We start from the raw sequence: 26588 nt of genomic DNA, 5'->3' as shown, positions 1-26588 counted from the left end.
CGATCCTCATTGCGCACCGAACCTGCCAATCAGGCACAGCCTCCATTCAGCGAGCAGCGGGCGGTACGAAAGGCAGCAAGGCGTGCCGGGAGTTGTAGTCAGGGGGGTAGGACGCGCGGCGACGTGGTCGTTCTGTTTACGTGTCCAACGCCCTCCAGCCGCCTGCAATGCAGGAAAGTTTATGCCCCGATCCAACTGCTGTTGCGCAATGGCACTGCATATTTGCTGTGAACCTATTAAGTAGGGTTAGGACAGCAGGGGCAGGAAAATGTGGTACAGGATTGTAGGCTTAATCGTTAAAAATATATATAAAAGCAGCATTAAAACTATATAGCCCATCAGTCATCATAATTTATTTTCTCCTTTTCGAAGTATCTGGTTCATTTGTAACTGAAAAGCAATATAATACAAACTATAACCATAGCCCAGATTAAAATTAATCTGGAGCCAAGGCATTAAAAGGCTTAGGAAAATAAGGCTAGTAAGGCTCTCAGTTAGTCTAAGTTGCCTTTTCTCCATGCCCCTTCCTGCCTGGACTTCTGCAACACATTTATTGCACACACATTGCCTAAAAGACGCTCCAAAAATTTCCTTTTAATTCAGAGCACAGCTGCAAGATTTGTAATCAGGTAGAATGAGTATACTGTATCACTTTGAATGGGGCCATGGGCGTAGGCAGGATTTTGTTGCGGGGGGGCCCCCAGAATCTCAGCTATGTATTTTTATAGATGGGGGCGGGGACAGCTGCCTCTCCCCACCCCGCCCCTTGGCTTTGCCCATGAATGGGGCCCAGAAACAGTCTGGTTGCAAACTTCACTGGCTCCCAGTCTGCTTGGGGCTCCAATTCACAGGTTGGATTTTGGCCTTCAAGGCTCGGGAGCAGGGAGCCATGAGGATTGTTTGTACCAAATCATCTGGCCAGCCAGCTCCCCAAAAAGTTTTAGAAATAAGGTGAAAACAGCCCCAGAAATACCTCACTGAGCATGTTCCATGGACAGGGGATGCTGACTTTGGGGGGGTGGGGGTTACAGAAAATAGGGGGACGGACGGACTGGAATGGAGTATCATAAAAGGGTGCATGGCAGTCCATAGTGTTCAGGAGCAATCCACATTGCAACTTTCTTCCAAGGTCTCTTGTGAAAGAAGTAAACCTGTTCCTACTTTCCAATGTTCTGACTACGGCAAAAACACTAGGAGAACAAACACCTGGTACTTATTTCTCAATGATTTTTAAAGATTACATTGTATTTTATTAATATTTAACTTTAAACATATTAGTGCTTAGGTTCTGGCTGCTCTTTATTAATTCTACACATCCTCTCTCTCTGTCACACACACCTGTGTGCAACCTCAGGTCCTTTCACCACAAAATGTTTTGGCTACAGACCTGCTTTAATTTAACCCTGAACATCTATGAACATGCACAGAGTTCTTTCACCACTCCACAGCCACAGCCAGCTCTTCCCCATCAGTGACAGGAGCAAGGGCTGCCAGACATCTTCAGGCAGGCATTTGCTTTTTAAAATAACTTCTGTATTTGCTATTAATTGTTTCCACAGCACTACAGACTTGGAAGTTGAACTAGGTCCAAAATATATGTAGCAGAAAGTCTGATAAATTTGTGTGTGTGTGTTTAATACTTGATTATAAAATAGACTGTGCATATGGGAATGATTCTGTGATTGCCAGCATCAGCAGCAGCAGCAGTCTCTTACTGCACAAGTTCAGAGAGCCTTTATCTTCTTTGAGCTATGAGTGATTACTCATAGCTGAGTAAGATTGTCTTCCATAAACACAGTTTTAATAATGAGCCCATAAGTGACTGTGGAGGCCAATTCTGGATCCACACGTCCTTCCACAGTGGGAACATTGGATCCCAGGCAGGAGTTGATCACAGTGTGGATTTGCCAAGCGTGCCTTCCTCTTAGCACGTTTCTCCCTTGCGTTCTGAGTTCGAGTGTCTTCAAAGCCCATGACACCTTTGGTAAAGGCTGTTCTCCAACTGGAGCGCTCGCAGGCCAGTGGTTCCCAGTTGTCGGTGTTTATACTACATTTTTTTAGATTTGCCTTGAGACAGTCTTTAAAACTCTTTTGTTGACCACCAGCATTACGCTTTCCATTTTTAAGTTCGGAATAGAGTAGTTGCTTTGGAAGACGATCATCAGGCATAAGTACAACATGACCAGTCCAACGAAGTTGATGTTGAAGAATCATTGCTTCAACACTGGTGATCAGTGTGGTGTTGGACTAGGCTTGTGAGGACTAACCTACCACAGAGAGTTGTTGTGTGAATAAGGAGAAGAAACCCACATTTTCTGCCTTGAGCTTCTTAGACAAATGGTGAACAATTGCTTTAACAGCATTATAGTATCTTATTTTAAAAAGAAACCGGTTGCTCCCCCCACACCACTTATGGTTGAAATGTCTACTGTGTCCGAACCACAGTGGCCTCATCCTTCAAGATTTGCTCACTGGCTGGGACTCCACATTCCCTTTGTTTGCCATCCTCCCAAAAACCCTGAGACAAACTCATCATTACTTCCATTGCAGTCCAAAATTTTGCAAGCAGACGGATATGGATAGGTTAAGATAAACATGCTAGGTTTTCCTGTTCCAGAACTGCTTTCTTAACTTGCACAGACCAGTCTAAGGTAAACCTGCATCTTTAAAAGTTGAAGCAGCTACTCCTCTGACTGCATTCATAGGGATGCCAGTCCATCTCTATGTCCACATTACTTAAGTGAACACACAAAATGACCTCAGAGCTCTTTTGTTTTATGAATTGTGACGCTTGAGGTTGATGAGCTGGCAAAGTGCTTGCGTGGTCTGACTGCTCCTTCCAGCTCCACAGGGCACATAACAGAAGGGACACTGCTTCCTTCCTTGTGATTCCCAGTAACTGGTGTTCAGAGGCATCCCACCTCCCACGGTGGATGTAGAACGTAAGCCACCGTCGCTGGAAGCCATCTTATCCTCTGTGAATTTGTCTAATATTTCAAAGCCAAGAGACCAATACTGATGAATTGGAAGAACAGAGATAAGATTCCTTTTAATCATGACAACATGACAACATTGTCGAGCTGGAAATTGTAGGCTAGGCTTTATAAATCAAGAAATAATGTATGAATACATAGAAATATGTATCTCAAAAAGAACAAGCAAGGCAGACTCTATGTTTTGTGAACCAGTTCTGAACAGGGAAACATCCATTACATCCTGTCATACATTTTTCTATGTTGATTTTAAATGCACTTAAGGCTTGCATGTAGGATACAGATGTGAAGCAGATTGTTATACAGTGGTACCTCGGGTTAAGAACTTAATTCGTTCTGGAGGTCTGTTCTTAACCTGAAACTGTTCTTAACCTGAGGCACCACTTTAGCTAATGGGGCCTCCTGCTGCCGCCATGCTGCCACTGCACGATTTCTGTTCTCATCCTGAAGCAAAGTTCTTAACCCGAGGTACTATTTCTGGGTTAGCGGAGTCTGTAACCTGAAGCATCTGTAACCTGAAGCATCTGTAATCTGAGGTACCACTGTACTGGGTACCTGGCAGTGTATAATAGCTCTGCCTGTTTACCCTTAATTTAAAAACAAAAACAAAAATCCTTAATGATCAATCGGCATATACAAAACAATAATTCCATAACCGAATCAGGCACTTGGGTATCAGATTAAAATGGCGGCAGCTGTTACCTATTTTTTCATATTAAATTATTATTGGATGCTCACCAGCACTTGCTCCTTGGTTATTTTTTCCCAATTCTGAGGGAGTTATGCAGGGAGAGCATGATAAGCTTGAGCAAAATGCTGACTGAACTCTGTGAACACAAACTCCTAGTGGTCTGAGACTGTGATGCTATCATCAGGCTGGATACGCCAGTCGGGATAATACTGGCAATATTTTTATATATGGATGCCATTCTCCACCTGTGTGCTTGTTTCTGAAATTGGCATTTGAGATGACATCAGAGGAGCATAAGGAATATACAAGCTTTCTAGTTTCATGGTTTCTGTACCTCCCTACTCCTTGAGGCCAATGAATTGACGCAAAATGTTCCTAGTGACTGCCACCTCCAGCTTCACAGGGGACTTTGCAGAACGGACAGTGCTTCCCACAGCCAAAAACCCGCTTCAAGATTTCATCCTGGGGCTTGAATAGATTGTTTGAAAGTATGATCTCAACATTCATCTTAAACTTCTCTGAAGGGATTCCTTCCATCATCTCAGGAACATAGGTCTGTACCTTAGCTAAGAAAGGCTCAGTCTCGGCACTATTGCTGAACAAAATGACATCCAACGAGTCCTTGGAAACTGCAGGTTCTTCACTCATCTCATGGCAGCAATGCTCCAAGGATTCAGACAAACTCATTTATTTTGACAAGATCTCCAGAGCCTCTCTTGTTTTCTTTATCACAGAGGATAGGATTCCTCTCTCCAAGACTGCCATGTCCTCCCTGTAATGGTCTAACACAGGGGTCAGCAAACTTTTTCAGCAGAGGGCCGGTCCACTGTCCCTCAGACCTTGTGGGAGGCCGGACTATATTTTGGAAGAAAAAAAATGAACGAATTCCTATGCCCCACAAATAACCCACGGATGCATTTTAAATAAAAGGACATATTCTACTCATGTAAAAACACGCTGATTCCCGGACTGTCTGCCGGCCGTATTTAGAAGGCGATTGGGCTGCATCTGGCCCCTGGGCCTTAGTTTGCCTACCCATGGTCTAACAGGTGTGCCTGTATCCAAGATTTTATTTCAGGTTAAATATTGTTATGTCACTGAGCCCAATCACCAGGGTGGCCAGCTCATTGACATGTTCGCAACTGTCCTCCAACTTAGCCAATTCTGCGGTTTTCAAACCTTCTGTGCCAATCACCAGAATGAAATCACAACCAAGTTCTTGCTGAAAATGCTCTGTGACTCTGAGGAGTGTCATGAATGCTCCTCATGTGCATCACCCGCTGCTGGCTGCAAACTGCAGTCCAAACATGGCATTGAGAAGGGTGGATTTGCCAGTGCTCTGTACAACAAGAACAGTTAGAACTTGCATCCTGAATTTCCCCACAAGCTTAGCATGTCAAACACTTGTTAATAGAGTGAACCCGTTGATTCATCTAATAGCATGCTTGAGTGCCAACAACTTTGCAGTCAAAACAGGCCACTGAGAAACAACATCAGGTATCAGCATTTTCAGAGGTAGGGTGGATACAAATAAAAAAATTTATAATTAAAAAAAAATCAGTTTTTTTTAAATTTAAATTGGATTTTTAAAATAAAATGATATTGGACGGAAAATCTTTCTAAAGATAGTTTTCTATTTAAGTTACATTATAGTCCAAAGCCTATTCATCAGGAAATAAGGATTTATTTTCCATTTTTCATGTGTGCTAAAACTCAGTCTAAGGTGTTATAATGGGAATTGGGGTTGCTTGTGCGTAAACTGCAAACTGCTCCAAGCTAGTCGTATAGCTAAACCTTTCCCTGGTTTGACAGCCCTTACAACGCGACTGTCTTAGTCACTGGCAGAATCCGTGAGTGGGCGTCTCCTAAACTTCCTCCAACATAGAAATTCTTTGACGCCCAGTCTCCTCCTAGATTCCCTGCGTGGAAGCCTTCTGCGCAGCGTGGGCGTGCCAAGCGGAGGTCCAGTGCTCTCTCCGCTGATTTCACTGGAAGAGTCTCGGAGCCTCCCCTCCGCCTTCCTCTCAGCCTCCCCTTTCTCCCTGGTGTCCCCTGGATTTCCTTCCCCAGCGGAAGCTCTCTCTCTCTCCTTGCTAGTTCCCTCCCCTGCATCACTGGAGCGTCTTACCTCTCCTCTTGCCTCTGATGGCAGTTCCCTGACAGGTGTTGTTGTTGTTTTTTGAAAAAACCCGTTTAACCACCTCAGTTAACAAACATGGATACATATGCTATAATGTTATTGTTTTAGTTAAATAAATTGTTAAGGAAATGATTATTTTTCTCCTTCCAACAAAGTACAGCAGAAAAGTTGTCCAAATATAAACAGTTAACTTATTAAACCTCACAATAATTTCATAATTATGTATTTCTATGTATTTCTAATAGTCAATGTATTTCTAAAAGTATAACCAAATCAGTAATTTTTTATATAACTGTAAAAACTATTCTGAAAATTTATTATTCCAAAAATGAAACCTTCATCTGGTTGTAAATATTAAGATTATACCAGCAAGAATGAGTCTTTCTGTAAAAAAAAATTAATGATTTAAATCAAGTCTTACTGACTTAAATCAAATCCACCCTGTTCAGAGGACCCTTAAAGTTTGTGGAAGTGTGTGTGAGAGAGAGTCTGAATAAATTTAAAGAAGAAAAATACCCCCCCCCAAATTATCACAGGCCAATGAGGATTGAACATGCTCAATAGCCATGGAATATAGTCAGGAGAAAATAAAAAAGCAGGTGGGCATGCATTTGTATGCGGGAAAAGGCAAAAGAAAAGAGCAGAAGGCATGTATTCTGCAAGCCAAATAGTTTGGCATATAATTAGTCAAAGGTAGTTTATTTTTTTAAAAAAGAACCCCAGTAAGCACTTGATGCAAGAGGCTGTCCAATGTGGCCAAACTGGATCAGAACCACTGGATTTTGTGCGTAAATCCATTTAAAATGGATTCCTCCTTCATCCCTAGTGGCAGAGTGGACCTGCTGCCTGGCAAAGCACCTGTTTGCCTGCGCCCTACCTGTATACCTGCAAACAAAGCAAAATGGTGGGAGTTTTCAATGCTCTCTCTGCCAGTGGAATCCCAAAACCCAGTTACTGCTGTCCCTGGAACTCACTGTTCAGGAGAAGTGGGACGTTGCCCTTTTGTGGCTCCTTGGCTCCCTCACAAACTCTAGAGTTCTTAACAGCAAAATAAAATGCAGGGGTTTTTTTTGGGGGGGGGACATGTCTCCTTTATATAAACAATTATGGGTATCATAATCCTTTCCCCTGAATGAACCACCACAAGCCCCTCAAAGCCAAAAACCATTATTGTGGCACCTTCAAATTTTAAGAGGTGTTTTCTGTTCATGTGCACAAGCTTTTTCTTCAATCCACAAAATATATACCATTTGTCAAATTAAATGTTCGGAAAAGTTTGGACTGTTACTTGACAGGAAGGGTGAAGCCGGAAGCAACAGCTCACCCCCAACCAAGATGGCTCCCTGAGATAAAAAAACAAGCTGTCAACTTCCATTATTACTATCCTATGAAAAGCCACACAAAAAATGGATGTCTCATTATTTTACTCTTCCCCACAATCCAGAGCTGGTGACTAGAGGTTGACAAGGAGGGAAATATCTGAAGAAAATGGACTGAACTATAAATTACACCAAAAGTGCTTTAAGACTGCCACTTTTATTTTAAAAGAAAAACAGGCACAGGGTCCTCCCTGCTGATGGGCTCCTGATTTGGATCTAAGCACCGTACCAGATTCTGCCAAAATTTATTTCCCTACCCTTCCTATTTCCCCACAAGAAGGTGCTGGTTAGTGCAGAAGAGGAGATTTTTTGGGGCAGGAAACCAGCACAAGGCTTTGATTCAGATTGGGAGGGTGGTATAGTGTGGGGGCCCTGTGCCTATTTGCTTTGGGGGGGATATCATAGCTCAATAGGATTTGTAATCTGTTATGTTCTGCTCTTGCTTCCTGTGGCATTTGCCCGTTCGTTTAGAAAATGCTTGAACGGGGGGAGAGATAGGGTTAAAAATATAGACCAATAGGAAAGCCGGAGGCAGAGCCTACCTGTGTATAAAAGGGCTTAGCGCAAGGTTTGAGTTAGTTGTTGGGAGTTGTTGGTGGTTGGTTGGTTGGGAAAGGCAGTTGGAGAAGCAGTTGGCAGGCAGTTGGAAATAGAGAGACAGTTAGGGCAGTGGGTTCTTGAGTGAGGGGAGGTAGAAGAGATAGAGAGAGGAAAATAAGAGTAAGAAAGTAAAGAGTAACAACGTTTGGAATGCCGTAAAAATTTGTTTGTGTCTGAAATAAAACACACTCTTCTTTATTAATTGAGAACCTAACTGAGGCTGAAGTGATTTTACCGGGGAGGACCTGGTTGGTGGCAGCAGATTAGTGGTGTACGGGTCAATAGTCCGTGAGACGACCGGGGGCTCCGTACGAACGTCACACTTCCATTCACCATTCACCTGAAGCAAAGACAGTGCTCTCCCTAAGGTACGGCAAACTGGGGCAATGGCCTCAGGCCCTGTGATCTGGGGGGGGGGGGCACACAGGCCAGGCAATAGGCATTGCGCCACTCAAGGTGGGTGTCATCATCATCACCACTCCTCCTCTCCTCGTTGGGATGTTGGAAAAACTCCTGCAAAAATGGAAACAGGAGTGGAAATTGCTGGTGTTCACAAATTTGTCCCATGTCCAGGACAAAGATCAATCTAGTGAATAAGATAGCTACTTGCTGTTGTCGATACAGAATAGATTACCCACCCCCATTGACATTGTTTCCTTTGTATTGAAGTAGAAAGGGTGGAACAGCGAAACAACAATATTGTTTGCGAAATTAATTATGTAAGTTACATAATTTTGCCACAGCAGAGAACAAGACAAACGACACAGGCTTGGGCAGAAGATAACTTGCGCATGAGCAGAAGCAGTGCAGCATGGGACACACACACACACACACACACACACGTGTGCAATGGGAAAGGATGCCTAAGACTCGTGCAGCAAAAAGGGGGGAATTTGAGCTTCCCTAAGCACCTAGCGCCTGCCCACCTAGCAGTTCGAAAGCACCCCCGGGGGCAAGTAGATAAATAGGTACCGCTTACCAGCGGGAAGGTAAACGGCGTTCCGTGTGCAGCTCTGGCTCGCCAGAGCAGCGTTGTCACGCTGGCCACGTGACCCGGAAGTGTCCCCGGACAGCGCTGGCCCCCGGCCAATAGATGTGAGATGGGCGCACAAACCCCAGAGTCTGTCAAGACTGGCCCGCCCGGGCAGGGGTACCTTTACCTTTACCTTTTTAAGCACCTAGCCTACAAGAGATAATGACTGCCTTTACTCATGTCTCATGAGCTACTGTATCCAGTCAGAACATGAAAATATGCTGTCCTCAGCAGCTTAATTGAGAAAGAAGCTCCTTCCTCTGTATCCAGCATGAAAACACTTGGTCAAACATGCAACTTGCCTGGGACTAAGATAAGATGCTCTCCTTATGAGAGCCAGGGGGTCAGGGAAAAGGCTTGTTTAGCAATATTAATATTTACAAGATTAAGTAAGCACACGTCTTGTTTGCACCGTCAGTGACAGCCTGTTTAAAGAGCCAAGCCAAAAACCAATTATACTCCCTGATGTTCCAGCTTGGCTCCTTCTATTGACCTGTTTAAAACCTTATCTTTTCACTCTGGCATGCTCAAACCCATCTCCCTGCTGTTATAAGAATTTTAAGGTTATATGAGATAAATGTTCATAAATGTACCAATGTCTGGAGCTGCACAGGAAGACCTTCCTGAAACCATTTGGACTCCCTGAAACCATTATGACTCCCAAACTGACCAAATGTTTTCTCTGCAAGGAGGGAGGGGGTGCGGGAACTTTCCCATTGTCTCAGGAAGTGGGTGATCACCATTTCAGAGGAATGGGCAGACTACCAGGAGAGGCAATCAGATAAGGCATTATCAGAAAACCAGCCAAACAGGACAAACAATAGCACTCAAATTTCTGTTGTAGACCGCCTTTTCGGTGATGTAGGTATGATGTTTGTGGGGGGTGGTCTTGGATTACACCCCTTCTGTGAAGTATGTATGATGTATGGAGCGGTGGTCTTGAGCTCCAGGGCAGGGAATTTAAAATATCTATATAAGGGCAGGCACACTGTTGTTCTAGGTCCTCCTCCTTTCCTACGGGTAAGCAGAGCACCCTGTTGCAACAGATCAATAAAGATCAGGCTTACTAGCTGCTTTGCTTCTCAATATTCTCTGGTTGGCCTCTGTTATTTTCTCCTACCAATAGGGAACCTATGTAAGGACTCTATATGGGCTCTTGGATTCTCCATAAGGGAAGAAGGGCAGATTTTGTTTACAACACTGCTCTGCCTTTTTCCTTCACCCCCCATTCCCTTGCATGTCCACTTATAACTAGATGTTATCCCAGTGCACAGATCATTCAGAATCCCAATTTCTTGAGATAAAGGGAAGGTGGGAGCAGTTGCTTAAACCACAGGAAACTCTTACACAAATTCAGACCACTCGCCCACCAAGCTTAGTGCTGTCTTTGGTGACTGACATCCTCTCTCCAGGATTTTGGACAAGCGACCTTCCCAGCCCTACCCGGAGGTTGACCCTGGGACCTTGTGCAAGCAAAGCAGCTCATCCACCACTGAGCTGTGGTGATTCCCCCAAAGGGGAAGTAAACAGACCCCTCCCAGGTCTGGATATTCTTGTATGCAAATGCCCCACTCACTAGGGACATTTTGCCCACTTCCTGTAAGCCTAGATTTTGGAGGGATGAATTTACTCCCACTGCTCCTGCTTGTAAATTCTCCCCTGTAAGTATGCCCCATATGAGGGAAACACAAACAGCATTGAGGCATTTTGAGAGAGGATTGATCTGCACAGACAAGTCCTGCCCTGAACATCTTCATTAACTGTAGTCTCAGATCTTCATGCATTGGGCAGACATTATGAAGGAGTATTTTCCATGCATTCTGCTGAACGCACTAAGAACCCACCTTCAGATTTTCCTGTTCAGGGCTCTTTATCCCTGCTGTATGAAGGTGCAAACAGGGCTATGGGGGGATAGGAATACAGTGGTATCTCGGGTTAAGAACTTAATTCGTTCTGGAGGTCCGTTCTTAACCTGAAACTGTTCTTAACCTGAGGTACCACTGTAGCTAATGGGGCTTCCCGCTGCTGCCATGCTGCTGCCATGTGATTTCTCTTCTCATCCTGAAGCAAAGTTCTTAACCTGAGGTACTATTTCTGGGTTAGTGGAGTCTGTAACCTGAAGCGTATGTAAACTGAAGCGTCTGTAACCTGAGGTAGCACTGTATCTAGTTATACCCATAGAATCTAAGCATGAGGACATGGGATGAATCTAAGCATGAGGACATGGATGTAAAACAGATGGATCTAGTTTGCTTAGGGGCATTAAAAATCTAGCTTGCATAGGGACATTAGAAATAATGATTATTTCCCCAGGCAATTTCACTCAGAATGTTCCTTCTTAAGGGGAAAAGTAATCTTTCAAATAAAGATCGTGCAAGTAGTACAGAAACAACGCACTTACTCCAGAACAACCCCTGCAGAGATGGGTAACACTGCTTGCCTTTGTTCATAGGAAAGTAGTTTATTCTGAAGCAACCGCAGTACGAAGGAAGTGGGCAGAAAGGCAGAGATACGTTTTTCTCCCTTTCTTGTAAGGCTAAAAAGCCTGGAGTCCTCCAGGACAGAAGAGTGAGGAGGACTGACAAATGGAAGTATGTTTTCATACAGCACAGAGTTAAAAACAATGGAATGTGCTACCACTAAATATAATGGCCACCAATTTATATGGCTTTTACTGGGGGTTAGATATTTGTGAAGATAAAGTATTGAAAACGCTACTAAATCATCATTGCTATATGCTACCACCAGGTTCAGAAGAACCAGTGCTGGATTTATGTATAAGCTGATCAAGACATAGCTTAGGGCCCCACTCTTTTGGGGGCCCCCAAAAAAATTAAAGGGGGAAAAACCTGGATGTGCATTTCCAAAATATAAGATAAAAAACAAATAAAATAAAACCTACATACAGCAACAGTGGCAAATGGCTTTAGATACCTATTAGGTCCATAAATTACCATATAGCATATATTCAACACAAAAAACAGTGACAATTTGTTGTTGAGAAAGGACAACTGGACATATAAAGAGCCCTATTGCCGTCAGTAGCTTAGGGCCTCATCAAACCTAAATCTGGTCCTGAGAAGAACTATGCCTCTGAGTAGCTGTTGCTGGGGGAACATGATCAGGAGAGTCCTATTGCACCCATATCCTGCTCAAGGGCTTCCTAAAGGCATCTGATTTATCCACTTGAGGGAAAACGGGATGCTGGACAAAGTAAGCCTTTGGTCTAATCTGCCAGGGTTCTTCTTATGTTCTTAACCTTGTTTCCAGAGAATTTCTTACCATTCAAAATGCCTTGCTCCATCTTTGTCACTTCCATATCAAGATCTTGCTCACTCGATATATTTGACGATTCTGTATGTAAACATAGAAACAAAAGACTGTTAAGCAGAAAATAAGTATCCCTCATTCTTCCAAGCCACATTCAGGATAAGGGACGGATTACACGTCTGAAGAAATTAGTGTGTCTGTGTTTGAATATCAGTGACACCCTCCCTTCCCCAACCAAAACTAGGGGGCTGCGATATTCCAGAATGTGCTAAGAGGGGAAGGTTCAGTTGGGGAATGTTTAACTATTGAGCTATTGTGAGGAAAGCAAAAATATGTTTTGATAGAAAGGAACCTTGGGGTTTAGGCTTTGTTTTTCAGGATAGTTGGAGAGGTAGAAAAAGCAGATGGGCAAAAGCTTAAGCAGGCCCTAGGGTAATGAGGAGCTCCACATCATTCATCACAAAGCATGTTAAGAAACTGAGGGGTGCGTGAGTGCTTTTTCATAGGATGAATCAGAATAAATGCTGTTCCTTGTTGCACTATAAACCAGTATTGTATGTGGACCAAATGGTCTGAGAAGCTTCAGTATTTTCATTTTAATGGATGTTCCTAGACCTTGAGGCTTCTGAGAAGAATGAAGGCAGTGTTGTGGCTTATATTTAGACATTACAAAGGGTTGCAAACAGTTCTGGAACATCAGTAAAGAGCAAGCACTCATCCACACATCCTTTTGTCCTGCTGCTTCTCCCCCCAGGGAAAACCCGCTCTTTAGTGCTCAGTCAGAGCAAACGACAATTGGAGTTTTCTCTGGGTTGATGTTTGCTCTGATTTAGCTCTTAATGGCAGGTTTTCTCTTGGGAAAGGAGTGGCGCAAGGGGGAAATTGCTCAGACCTGTGCCTAGAAACTGCAGGTCAAGTGGAAAATCACTTGGACTGATGCTTTCTAGGCACGGGTCAAGCAGAAGTGTAGACCTAACCCTTAATTAGCATTTGTCAATAGTTACTGGTACACTACAGGACATACCTTCTGAGTCTTTGCTGCCACTCAGCATAGAAAACAGCACATTGATTGGAATTCCTGGCCCATTCTTTTCCAAAGTGTCTGGGGAACAACTTATCTGTTGGTTTGGGTACGCTGTAGGAGAAGAGCAAGCTAACAGAAAGACCTTCAGAATTAACAACTATAAAATTTTACGGCTCAGGCTTCTATGCAGTTGTTTATCCTCTCAAGGTTGAAAAGCTCTCTCTCTCTCTCTCTCTCTCTCTCTCTTCCCCCCTCTTCCTCACAAGCATGTGAGCACACAAACACACACAATTTGGGTTTTCTCTGGACTTACGCTTGCTCTGATTTAAAGCTAAAGAGCAGGGCTTCTTGGGGAAAGGAGTGGGGCATGGAGAAAACCACCTGGATCCGTGCTTTCTCTGCACAGGACAAGCAGAAGTGTGGACAGCCCTAGGTGAAGAAGTCCCATATCATGCTACCTTTCCTCCCCCCCCCAGTACATTTTTATTCAAATTACACAAAGAAAATATACAAATAAACATACCGCTAAACATATCAGTATACATATAAGTACATATTTACATAATTTATTATTTCCCTTCCCCAAATTATACAAAAAATCATAAAAAGAAAATCATAATATTTCGGGCTCTGCCGAGCCCTGGACTCCCCTCCACCCTTTTGGTAAGTATCAAATAAATTCCACAATCCCGTATTTTGTTTTTATTCTTAAATAAATAAATAAATAAAATTCTTAAAACACTCACTGTTAGATTTATTCCAACCCCGCCAGTTTCCTCTACAAATTGGTTCCAATATAATTCCAATATTTATTCCATTTTTTTTGAAATTTCTGTTCATCTTGGTCTCGTATTCTACCTGTTAGTCTAGCAAGCTCGGCATAGTTTACCATTTTGACCTGCCAATCCTTTATACTGGGTATGGTTTCCGTTTTCCAGTTTTGTGCCAACATAATTCTTGCAGCTGTGGTGGCATAAAGAAATATGTTCTTATCTTCTTTTCTAATTTCTTTACCCATCATTCCTAGCAGAAAGGCTTCAGGTCTTTTGGGAAAAGTGTATTTAAGTATTTTTTTAAGCTCGTTATAAATTAGTTCCCAAAAGCCTTTCACTTTATTACATGACCACCACATGTGATAAAAGTCGCCTTCTGCTTCACCACATTTCCAACATCTTTTATTCTTTAACCTATACATTTTAGCCAATTTCACCGGCGTGTGATACCACCTATATATCATTTTCCAGATATTTTCCCTCAGTGCCATACACGCCGTAAACTTTATACTACTGTTCCACAGTTCCTCCCACCATTCAAAGTCAAGATTATAGCCAATGTCTATTGCCCATTTAATCATTGCCTCCTTCACCTCCTCGTCTTTTGTGTACCACTCCAGTAGCATATCATATATCCTAGACAGTATTTTATTTTTACCTTCAACTACCTCCACGTGGAACTTAGATTTTTTGTCTTCAAAGCCCAGTTTCTTTTTATCTTCTTTTAACAAATCATTCACCTGGTGGTATTGCAACCAGCCAGTGAATAAGTTTTTTATCTCTTCGTAGGGTCTAAGTTTGTTCCCTTGTTCTGTTTTACTTATAAGTTCTTCATAGGTGGCATTCTTCTCTTCCATATTTGTTTTCCTAATCGTTAACACCTCTAATGGTGAGATCCACCAGGGAGTCTTCCTTTCCAGGAGATTTTTATTTCTCTCCCATACCTGGTATATTGGTCCCCTAAAAATATGATTTAGGAAGCCCCTATGAACCTTCACCTTTTCGTACCACAGGTACGAATGCCATCCGTACCTGTTATTGAAGCCCTCCAAATCTAGTATATCTCTATTTTCCAATCTTATCCAGTCTTTTAGCCACAATAAAGACGCGGCTTCATAATATAGTCTATATCATGCTACCTTTCCTGATAGGGGAATTGTTCCATCCCCTCCATCATTTTGGTTGCCCTCTTCTGAACCTTTTCTAAGTCTACAATACCCTTTTTGAGGCAAGGCAACCAAACTGTACACACTATTCCTAATGTGGTCATATACTAGATTTGAATGATGGCATATAGTTTTATTTTCAGTTTCTTTCCTAATCTTCCATGCCACGGAATTTGCCTTTTCCACTGCTTTTACACAGTCAGTTGATGTCTTCATTATCTACTACCGCCCCAGCTTCCTGTTCCTGGTTAGTCACTATCAGTTCACACCTCATTAGTGTATTTGTGAAATTAAGATGCACGCAAGGCAGATTCTGAAATGCACTCCAACTCCCACTGGCTAATGGTGAGGGGGTAATAGGAATTGTAGCCCAGAAACATATTGAAGAGTACAGGTTCCCCATCCTTGAGCTAGCACATTGGTGAACAGAATTTATTTATTCTTCTCTCCAGCAGAACCAGCTCAATTCAGACTTAACATTAAGACATAAAATGTTGAGAATAAAGCAGAGAAGGGCATTTCTCTTTGCTTCTTCCCACATTATCACAATCTCTTCCAGGGAATTTTGGTTGGCTTTCCTTAAGAAACCCTAGACCTCCTATGGAGAAGCAGACCTGGGGCCAAAGCAAGGAAGGGCCAAATTAAGTAGTCCAAAGTTGTTGCTGAAAGAGGGGAAGTGGGAAAGGTAGAGGATGCCCCTGGACTTGCAGAAATTTTGGCGCTTCCCTGAATGTCGATGAATAAGTTGCAATAAAGGAAGTTCCATATCCTGCCGTCGATGACAAAAAGCAGGGAAAGCTGAAAACAACAATTTGGAACAAAAAAAATGGTCTAAAAGTGAAAATAAGAAAATATATCTTAAGCAATTCAGTATTATGCAAAAGAGAAAAAACCCCAAAGATGACAAATTGGGTCCATTGTTCAAAATGATGACATTTCAGAGGAAAGAATATCACAAATATTTCATCAGTGGCAACTAGAAATGCAAGTGTTGCTCAAATGTATCAAGGGGAAGTTGGTTCTGCTGGTGTCATTGTAACACACACTGGAGAGGTCAGATCCTTTCTGCTTTTTTTAAACATCCCAAAGTATGCTTAACCCTGGAAGTGCATGATGAAATTGAATTTGCTCGCCTTCCTCTCTCTTGTCATCTCTTCTTCTGCCAGTATTTAGTTTATAAACTCCTCAGGGCAGAAAGCTGACTTTAGTATGTAAATATCTAATTCATAGCACTGTATAAAATATTATTAATTTCCTTAAGTATATTCACTCCAGAAGAAGCAGCAAGAGCCCCCACATGTAATCACTCTGCTCTGGGTTGTTGTTTTTGTGTGGGGGGGGGACGCTCAATGTTTATTACTTTTTAAAAAGAATATTCTAGACCTCATGACAGAGATGAATTTCTTACATCTTTTTTTCAAGCTCTCTGGAAACAAGCCACCCAAAATCAACTAGCCAGGTGCAATGCTGTCATTTCATTTTGTTCCAATCTGGGTGTTATGCTTCCTGGGATAAACAAGCATGAATTCATTCCCCGGCATAACTGTAGTTCAGTGTTCTTTCTCCATCATAATTTTCTGTTTTGAACAAAGTTGCCTCCTGCCTGATCATATGAATGAACTAATAACTATTATCAATGCAAGGACCGAAATTACTACGCACTCAAGAAATGACTAAAAATAAATTGAACTAAATGAAAAAATAAATATATATAGAAGATGGCACTTCAAATTTGGAGCCAGCCAGACATGCAAGTTCAGATGAAGGCACATGAGGGTAGCGGGGAATAATGCTCTTGCATTGGAACCCTGGTCAGTGTCTTCCTTGCCAGCAGTAGGAGACATGTTGGTCCCACTATTCCATATTTGTAAATAATATTACTGACACCACAAGTCTCCTGTGCAACATGCTTACTCACCCAAAAGAAACAACACGCAGCAGTGCTGCTATGGGGACAACGGAGTGCTGAGCAATACTTTCACATTGCACGCAAAATAGGAAGCATATTTGTGTCACTGGGTTCAAAATGGAAAATTTCTGCTTGTGCTGCTGCTTCTTGCCGTGCTGAGTCACCAGAAAGAAAGGAAAACAGCTGCCCCGGAGAAATCAAAATGCAGAGGAACTAGATTAAATTACCCAATGCTACCAGCCCAAGGGGTATATGAGATTTTGGGAAACTTGTTCCTAGTGCTTACGTACACCAGACACACCTCGCTCCCATTTCCTCCAGAATCTCCAGGGTCGGATAGGGTGGGTCACAGGTTCCCCCAGCTCTAAAATCTGCTGCTTGCCTTAAAGCATGGGTAGGCAAACTAAGGCCCAATCGCCTTCTAAATCCAGCCTGCGGACGGTCTGGGAATCAGCATGTTTTTACATGAGTAGAATGTGCTTGTCAGGGAACTGCCATCAGTACTGGAGGGGGAGCGCAAAAGTCAGAGGGATTCCAGAGAGCGTCCAGGGATCGGGAGAAGCAGCCCATCTTCTGGGGAAGAGAATCAGCGTAGCACCAGTGGAGAAGGAGGGCAGGTGGGGGAAGTGGCGAGGCGGTCCCATGACTCCTTGCCTGGGACCAGTGGGGAGAGTAGAGGTCCTCCGCTGCCTACGCCCTCCCTGCGCAGAAGGCTTTCGCGCAGAGAGGGTAGGCGGAGACTAGGCGTCGAAGAGCTTCTTTGCTGGAAGAAGTTTAAGAAACGCCCACTCACGGATTCTGCCAGCGACTGAGTCAGCCACGGGTGAGTGGCTGTCCGGACAGAGGAGGTTCACCAGCCAGGTGTTTGCACCCAGCCAGGGAGATAGGCACCTGCTTACTCACGAGCAACCCCTAGAACCATTACAGTGCCCTTTTATTTAAAATGCATCTCTGGGTTATTTGTGGGGCGTAGGAATTCATTCATCCCCCCAAATATAGTCCACCCCCCACAAGGTCTGAGGGACAGTGGACCGGCCCCCTGTTGAAAAAGTTTGCTGACCCCTGCAAGGCAGAAAACTGCTGCTAATTACTTGTTTTGTTCATTTGTTTCTCTGCAAGTGAAGCCTCTAAGCAGTTTACAAAGACTAAAAAGCACACATTAAGACTGTCAATAAAAATAAATGTTAAGAACAGGTTGATAAAAAGCAAAATGAATAAAACAACGGTTAAAAAGTATATTTTTCAAGCAAAAATTATGAATTAATATGCACACCAAGTTTGGGTCCCAGGACTCAAGCACACCTTTGACCCAAAGGCTGTTCCCTCCAATTCTGGATGCATGAAGACCGATTGCAATTCCTCAGTGGCCCTTTTTCTGCTAATGCCCAGACCACACTCTGCCTTCTTCTTCCCTCCCTGAAGTGTGGCCTGGCTGAGTTTTTCTCCTGGGGCTCAGCCTGGCTCAGATTAAGCATGACTGCACCTAAATCCTGAACTCACCAGGTACTAGTAAGTCTCTCGGTCTCAGTTACCCTGTCTTTGAAATGGGGATAATAGTGGCCTACACTCATAAGCGTGTTGCAAGGATAGCTTTTACAAGGTCATAAAACAGTGTGGAGTTAAGGTGCAGCACTCATAATTAATAGTTGTTATAATAATCAGGTGGTATAAGCAAAGCCACAGGCATCCTGCAAAAATCTTGGCACTGAATTTTTCATTTTCACTGTACAGGAGACAGACAGATTGGGCAACTCAAACCATCCTGGTTCTGTTAAAGCAGGGTTGGGGAACCACCTTCCTGCATGCCTTATTAGGCTTAGACACAGGCACCAATTTGACTTGTGAGACCATTTGCCCCAAACCACACCCACGTCCCCCACATCCGACGTCAGATGAGACATCAGGAGTGGGCAGGTAGAGAAGAAATCTGACTGCAAAAAAAGTGGGGGGGGGGTAGCTTAGAGCATGTTCCTGATCGTTCCTTGCCAAGGGATATTTGTGGTCACCACCATTCAGCTGATCATCAGTGATAGCAAGGCTGTGGGATCAGCTGTGCTATGGAATTTGCCATAACTCTGCAGCACAACCAATCCTTGCTGAAAGCAGGGCTTGAGGTCAGCATCTATCACCTGCTTGGTAGATGCTGCACTTGAGCTCAAGCCACACGACAAAGGGGGGGGGGAATGAGGCATCTGATGCCATGATGATGTCAGGTGATTGATAGGTGGCTAGCCCCACCCACCTGTCAGAGTGCCCTGCTTGGGCAAAGGAACCCAGGGTACGGCCTGCTGGCTAGAAAATGTTCACTAACCCTGAGTGGATGTGGAGCTTTGTGAAGGACACACTGAACCAGGAGATCTGGAGAAGCAAATTCCAGAAAACTGAGAGTGTTGCTGAGCGTCTACTCACCGCTTGCTGGAGGCCGTAAGTCCGGAGGCAAATTTGGAAAGAGGCTCCTTATGCCTTCCAGGAACTGCTGGCAACTCTGCTCCCCTTTGATCTGGATCTTCACTAGGAGTTTTCATACCTTCTCCTTCGGGTTTTGCATCTTATCCAGAGCTTCATAATCACTCTCGGAGATCAAGTTCTGGGAGGCCGCATTAACTAAGATTATATCAGGTGCTCTTTGAAGGAAGCCAATGAGTTTTTCACTGGATTGTCTCAAAGGCCATGGGTGGAGGCACCGGTGGCTGCCCTGGAGAAGAAACAGGCATGCTGCTATTAGTCTGCTTTGGCACCTCTCACCCCGTTTTCTCCTGTTACAGATCTGAAGCCTGCTGGCTATAAAATGTTCACTAACCCTGAGTGGATGTGGAGCTTTGTGAAGGACACACTGAACCAGGAGATCTGGAGAAGCAAATTCCAGAAAACTGAGAGTGTTGCTGAGCGTCTACTCACCGCTTGTAGTGTATCTGAAGAAGTGTGCATGCACACGAAAGCTCATACCAAGAACTAACTTAGTTGGTCTTTAAGGTGCTACTGGAAGGAATTTTTTTATTTTGCCCATTTTCTCCTGATATTGTAAACCACTCTGTGGTCCTTGGATGAAGGGTGGTATAGAAATTTAATAAATAAACACCAGTTTCCTGTATGAGCAGGAGCATAATTCAAAGTGTTGGTGCTGACTTTTAAAGCCCTAAATGGCCTCAGCCCAGTATACCTGAAGGAGCGACTCCACCCCCATCATTCAGCTTGGACACTGAGGTCCAGTGCCGAGGGCCTTCTTGCAGTTCCCTCGCTGCAAGAAGTGAGGTTACAGGGAACCAGGCAGAGGGCCTTCTCGGTAGTGGCACCCGCCCTATGGAACGCCCTCCCATCAGATGTCAAAGAGATAAACAACTACCTGACTTTTAGAAGACATTTGAAGGCAACCCTGTTTAGGGAAGTTTTTAATGTTTGATGTTTTATTGTGTTTTTAATATTCTGTTGGAAGCCGTCCAGAGTGGTTGGGGTATAAATAATATATTATTATTATTATTATTATTATTATTATTATTATTATTATTATGAATACAGTGGTACCTCGGGTTACATACGCTTCAGGTTACATACACTTCAGGTTACAGACTCCGCTAACCCAGAAATAGTACCTCGGGTTAAGAACTTTGCTTCAGGATGAGAACAGAAATCATGTGGTGGTGGCGCAGTGGCAGCAGGAGGCCCCATTAGCTAGAGTGGTGCTTCAGGTTAAGAACAGTTTCAGGTTAAGAATGGACCTCCAGAACTAATTAAGTTCATAACCAGAGATACCACTGTACCTCTTCTCAGATGGTGCTTGAAGGGAAATGGATCTAAAAATCAGAGAGTGGATGCTTCCTGTCATTGCTTCAGAACCATTGATTCAGTTATATGTCAACCTAATAAATTAGGAGGTGATGATAAATCTTCACAATCTGTAACATGGGCCAGACATGGCTGCCAACTCCCATTCCTTTATCTCATGATCTGAAGATGAAGCACTCCACCTGCTCTTTAAACACCTGGCTCTTAAAGAACAAGCAGAGGGCTTTATCTCCTCCCTTTAACGGCAGGTACCCTAGATCAGAGATAAAGCCCTCCTCCTGCTCTTTTAAAGACAGCATTTCCAAGCACCACCGAAATGGTGCTTGCCAAAATTGTGTGCGAGTGAGAGCGCTGAGTCTGCTTGTCTGTTATGCGCCTGTTGTAGGTGTGGCGAGTGTTCGTGTATAAACATATGCGTTGGCTGTACTCACTGCTACTGGCGCATGAATCATGGATGTGTGGCTGCCCCCATCACAACATCCCTGGACTAAAAAAGGTTACCCCCCCCCCGTGATCTGTTAGATCAAGAAACTAAGATTTATTTAACTGGACAACCATTCTACAAATTCTGCACCACTATCCACAAGTGTGGCTGTTCTATATAGCTCCTTTCCAGGACTTCTTAGGGTTTTGACCAGGGGTCAGCAAACTTTTTCAGCAAGAGGGTGGTCCACTGTCCCTCCGACCTTGTGGGGGGCCGGACTATATTTTGAAGCGGGGAAAAATGAACGAATTCCTATGCCCCACAAATAACCCAAAGACGCATTTTAAATAAAATGACACATTCTACTCATGTAAAAACACGCTGATTCCCAGACCGTCCACAGGCTGGATTTAGAAGGTGATTGGGCTGGATCCAGCCCCTGGGCCTTAGTTTGCCTACCCATGGTTTTGACCATCAAGGTGTTTGACCCAAGGGAAAAATGCTTGGTAGCCAGGAATAGCAGGTGCCTGCATGGATGGTGCAATATTGGGGGAAAGCTTTCTCAGGCAAAGCAGCACAAAACATGGAGTCACCACTCCCCCACAGTGGTCCTGTGTTTTGCACAACAGGCAGAAATTCAACAAGTCAGCTTCACCTGCTTGTTTTTGGCCTAGCACAGAACTTCTCTCCAGAAAAAGTAGCAGCAACTCAGCTCTGTATTACATGATCCAATCTACTTGCAGTAGCTCAGATTGTCTTGTGAGGGACAGGTCTTGCCATGAACAATGAATGTATCAGAAGAACAATACAGAGAGAGAGAGAACGAGGCAGGCAAGGGAGTGGACAGGAGAGAAGAGCAGGTTTTGCTTTGCACATTGGTGGCTTCCATCTGTTCTTCCTTCCCTTACAAAGAAGCCCACAGCCAGTGCGCTAGGGCTGGGGAAACAAAGTGTGGCATTCCAGGTGCTGTTGACCATTGGTTGGACCTGGCAGAGGCTGATGGGAGTTGTGGTCCACCAGCAATATCTGGAGGGCCACAGGTTCCCCATCTCTATGGCTGGCAGACACTCCTCCACAAGAGCGGTGGTTCTGTTTATTCCATTCCTCTCCCTTGGAGAAGGAAGGAACTAATATGGAGATGGGGACAGAGAAAGATTAATAGTTGCGAGAGGCAGCGTGCGTTGATGGGTGTGTGTGTGTTTTGGAATTCACTAGCCAAACCGTGGGCTGCTGCTAGTTTGTTACATAAGAAGATTCTGTTTTGTGATTGCCTTGGCAATTATCTTCCCGGCGATAATGAAGAACCACCTCTGTGGCTTGAGGGGAAGGTAGGGGCCATCTGTCACTGTACCTGTGAGTCCTTGAGAAGCTTCCAAAACCACTCGCCAGCCTGTTATTCTGTCTCTGCCATGGCCAGTTAGCTGGAAGGGATCCTTTGAAGGAAATAAAGCACATCCCTAAATTCTGTGTGTGTATAGCTCGTTCACATGATCCAAAAACAAATAATTGTTGTTTTAGCTCCGTAAACATTTCCACCCTTTCCTTCACAAGTAAGCTAGCTTACCTCAAGCTAACTCATTGTTGCTCATACCTTTAACAAATAAGGACTGTTTTATGTCTGTAAACATTGTGTTTCCCCGAAGGAAGCCAACTTCTGTGCTGACATGGCTCCTCATATATACCTTAAAAAGCTGCATGAACAGCAGGAAATCTAGGGAATGAATCTGTGTGCAAGGAAAAGCTTCATCTGCTGAACTTCTGCATGTTAAAGGTAAAGGGACCCTTGACCATAAGGTCCAGTCGTGGCCAACTCTGGGGTTGCGGCGCTCATCTCACTTTACTGGCCGAGGGAGCCGGTGTACAGCTTCCGGGTCATGTGGCCAGCATGACTAAGCCGCTTCTGGCGAACCAGAGCAGCACACAGAAATGCCGTTTACCTTCCCACCGGAGTGGTACCTATTTATCTACTTGCACTTTGACGTGCTTTCGAACTACTAGGTTGGCAGGAGCAGGCACTGAGCAACGGGAGCTCACCCCGTCGCGGGGATTCGAACCGCCGACCTTCTGATCGGCAAGTCCTAGGCTCTGTGGTTTAACCCACAGCGCCACCCGTGTCCCCTTTTCTGCATGTTACACAGCCATTATTGGAGGCACAGGAGCTTTGCAAAAAAGAAAGAAAGTTGGCAGCCCCTAGGGATACAGAGCAGCACATTTAAAACCCAAGACTTCCCCAAAGAATTCTGAGGTCTGTAGTCCCCCCCCCCACAGAGCTACCATTTCTAGCACCATTAAACTATGCTTCCCAGGATTCTTTGGGGGAAGTCACATGCATCAATTGTATATTGAATATACTTTAAATATATGCTGGGCATATCAGTTGCACATAAGGGGGAAAATGCTTAACATAAGAAATTAAGCACCAGCTATAGCTAGATGCTACACAGAAGATATTAAGAATAAGGCTACTGACACCCTTAAAGGTCTATCTCCTTCTCTCCCTGACTCACCTCTTTGAAGCATATTCTGTTCTGCAGTGTAACACCAGGGTCCTACAGCAAAGGGCCCAATCTTACTTTCTGTGTCAAGAATGTAAATCTGTTCCCACCCAAGGACACACGTTCGTATTCAACATGATCTTTGTAAACATCAGACAGTCTCAAGCCTGTAGCCCTCTTAGTTGCAGAAAATAAAAGGAGCTGTCCAAACAGCTGTGGAAATAAGTATACTTTTTACACACATACCTGCTTTCAAAAACTACTCATGAAAAGACTACCCCACCCATTTATTATTTGAACTCTCAAAAGGAAATACTGCGGGAAGGAAAGAAGGAGGTTTTGGGTGGGTGTGTGCTTGCGTGTGCAATATTAGGAGCTTGTTTGAGAATACCCCACCACGCCATTAACAACACCCAAACCTTTGTAGCCTTCGTCCACCCTATTCCCTGGAAGTTAGCAAGAACTTACCCAGCTCTCTTCCATAGAAAGAAAAAGGGAAGCCAGAAACCTAGACCTTTTTTGAACTAGGCTCCACAGGTCTGCCACATTTTAGAGAAGTGACTAAAGGTAAAGGTAAAGGTACCCCTGCCCGAACGGGCCAGTCTTGACAGACTCTGGGGTTTGTGCGCCCATCTCACTCAAGAGGCCGGGGGCCAGCGCTGTCCGGAGACACTTCCGGGTCACGTGGCCAGCGTGACAAAGCTGCATCTGGCGAGCCAGCGCAGCACACGGAACGCTGTTTACCTTCCCGCTGGTAAGCGGTACCTATTTATCTACTTGCACCCAGGGGTGCTTTCGAACTGCTAGGTTGGCATGCGCTGGGACCGAGCAGCGGGAGCGCACCCCGCCGCGGGGATTCGAACCGCCGACCTTTCGATCGGCAAGCCCTAGGCGCTGAGGCTTTTACCCACAGCGCCACCTGCGTCCCACTAGAGAAGTGACTACCCACGTCCAAAAGTCCTTTGGCCTAATATATGACCCTTTAACAGAGGGTAAAGGTAAAGGGACCCCTGACCATTAGGTCCAGTCATGGCCGATTCTGGGGTTGCAGCGCTCATCTCGCTTTATTGGCCGAGGGAGCCGGTATACAGCTTCCGGGTCATGTGGCCAGCATGACTAAGCCGCTTCTGGCGAACCAGAGCAGCGCACAGAAATGCCGTTTACCTTCCCACCGGAGTGGTACCTATTTATCTACTTGCACTTTGACGTGCTTTCGAACTGCTAGGTTGGCAGGAGTAGGGACCGAGCAATGGGAGCTCACCCTGTCGTGGGGATTCGAATCGCCGACCTTCTGATCGGCGAGTCCTAGGCTCTGTGGTTTAACCCACAGTGCCACCCGCATCTCTAACAGAGGGTAAATAGGAACAATTCAGCAAGTAAGACTTTTCACAGCATGGAGATAAATGTGACCACCTGCAACTTGCTGTCACTCAAACTGTGATGAAGGGGCTCTCTTTTAGAAGGTAGTCTCAGTCACGTCAATCAGTTGCACCTCCCCTTTTGTCATTCTCTGGTCTTGATTGGACCCAGCAATCCCTCAAATAAAACATAAAGGATTTGGATGTTGCCCCTTAATAACCAGATGCTTTGCAACAACAATGTTGGGCAAAAGATTCCTGTACGGCAGGAGGTTCAACTAGGTGATTCTTGTGGTCCCTTTCAACTCTACAATTTTGTGGTGGCCACCCCATCTCAAAACAAATATTGTAAAAGGTCAAGACATAGAAAAATAGCAATTGACAATGACAAGGGGGTGAGAGCTCTTTGCCTAGGAGGAGAGATGGGGAAGTTTGGAGGCTATTTAGTTTAGGGAGGGAGAGATGAGTAAGGGATGGATAAAATTATAAACCTCTGATTTCACACCCCCACGCACCCTACTCTCTGCATGCTGCCTCTTATGCAGCCCCATGTGGTGGAATCAAGTGCATTTATCACATATTGCATCTGCACATGAACAACAAAAATGGCACCCTATGGCTTTATTCATTTATGTTTTTGGCTCTGCATCTAACACTTCTAGTAGCAGAACTAAAATTGTGGGTGGAGCTATATGATTCTGTCTGGGTGGACACCGAAGGACACACTGGACTGTATTGATCCACAACACCCAAGCCAGATTATCCTGGATCACCAAGACGGACCTGCAGTTACTTCTAGCACATGGGGCTATCCCAAAATCTGATTATGGGAGCACACCCTCTGGTTGCCTAGCAGCTATGACAGGCTTCACACGCACACAACCCCGCCCATCAATCTCCTGGAGTGTAATGACATTATTACCCTTAGATGAAGCTTGATAGACAGCCCCCAAACTGGAATCTCTCATTCTCAAAGGCTGGACCTGAGCATCCTCTGTTTGATCTCAGTATCCCTCCATCAGCAGTAAACGGGAACTAGGGCTGGGCAATAATCTGGTTTTCAACCTCGCAAAAAATCACCGCTAGACATTGCGATGTACGTCATGATGTCTGAAATTGTGATCGTGACATCTGAAATAAGGATGGAACTAGGTAGAGATGAACACGGAACACACAGATTTCATTGATCTAGTTGGGAACTTCAGCTTTTCCCGAAGGCCACCAGAAATGGAGGCATAGGAAGCTGCCATGCAAAGTCAGACATACAATCCATCTAGCTCAGTATGGCCTGCTCTGACTGGCAGTGACTCACCTGAGTTTCAGGCTGGGATGGCATTCCCAGCCCCTGCCTAGAGATGCCAGGACTCAAACCTGGGACCTTCTGCCTGCTGAGGGTCAATCTCTCCATTTCGTATCTCAGCTGCATGGTGATCTCTGGCTTTGGCAGTCGGCTGCTCTTGCCTCATGCTGTATGCGTAGAATTCCCAGGGGCTCTGCAAGCCAAGGCAGGCATTTTCCTCGTCTCCTTTGCCCCTGGGGAACAATTCACA

At 44.5% G+C, this 26588-nt stretch overlaps 1 protein-coding gene across 9 annotated transcripts; it reads right to left on the bottom strand.

The window, feature by feature from the left end:
* Nucleotide 1: 1 nt before the first annotated feature.
* LOC309516129 (uncharacterized protein) lies at nucleotides 2–26588 on the bottom strand. Of its 9 annotated transcripts, none has more exons than XM_082194610.1 (5): nucleotides 26351–26588; nucleotides 22537–22618; nucleotides 13131–13259; nucleotides 12119–12190; nucleotides 2–233 (listed from the first exon to the last, which is right to left on the bottom strand). In XM_082194610.1, exons 1-5 carry the CDS (start codon nucleotides 26462–26464, stop codon nucleotides 7–9), a joined length of 624 nt encoding a protein of 207 aa, XP_082050736.1. In that variant the 5' UTR covers nucleotides 26465–26588; the 3' UTR covers nucleotides 2–6. The 9 variants fall into 9 exon arrangements, 4 of the variants coding, with proteins under 4 accessions (XP_082050736.1, XP_082050737.1, XP_082050738.1 ...); XM_082194611.1 differs by having other exon boundaries at nucleotides 13131–13241; XM_082194612.1 differs by lacking the exon at nucleotides 2–233 and adding an exon at nucleotides 747–3015.

Source organism: Podarcis vaucheri, assembly GCF_965113315.1.
Source record: "Podarcis vaucheri genome assembly, chromosome: 13".
NCBI lineage: Eukaryota > Metazoa > Chordata > Lepidosauria > Squamata > Lacertidae > Podarcis > Podarcis vaucheri.
Note: the sequence above shows the minus strand (reverse complement) of the source record. Positions and strands in the feature narration are given on the sequence as shown.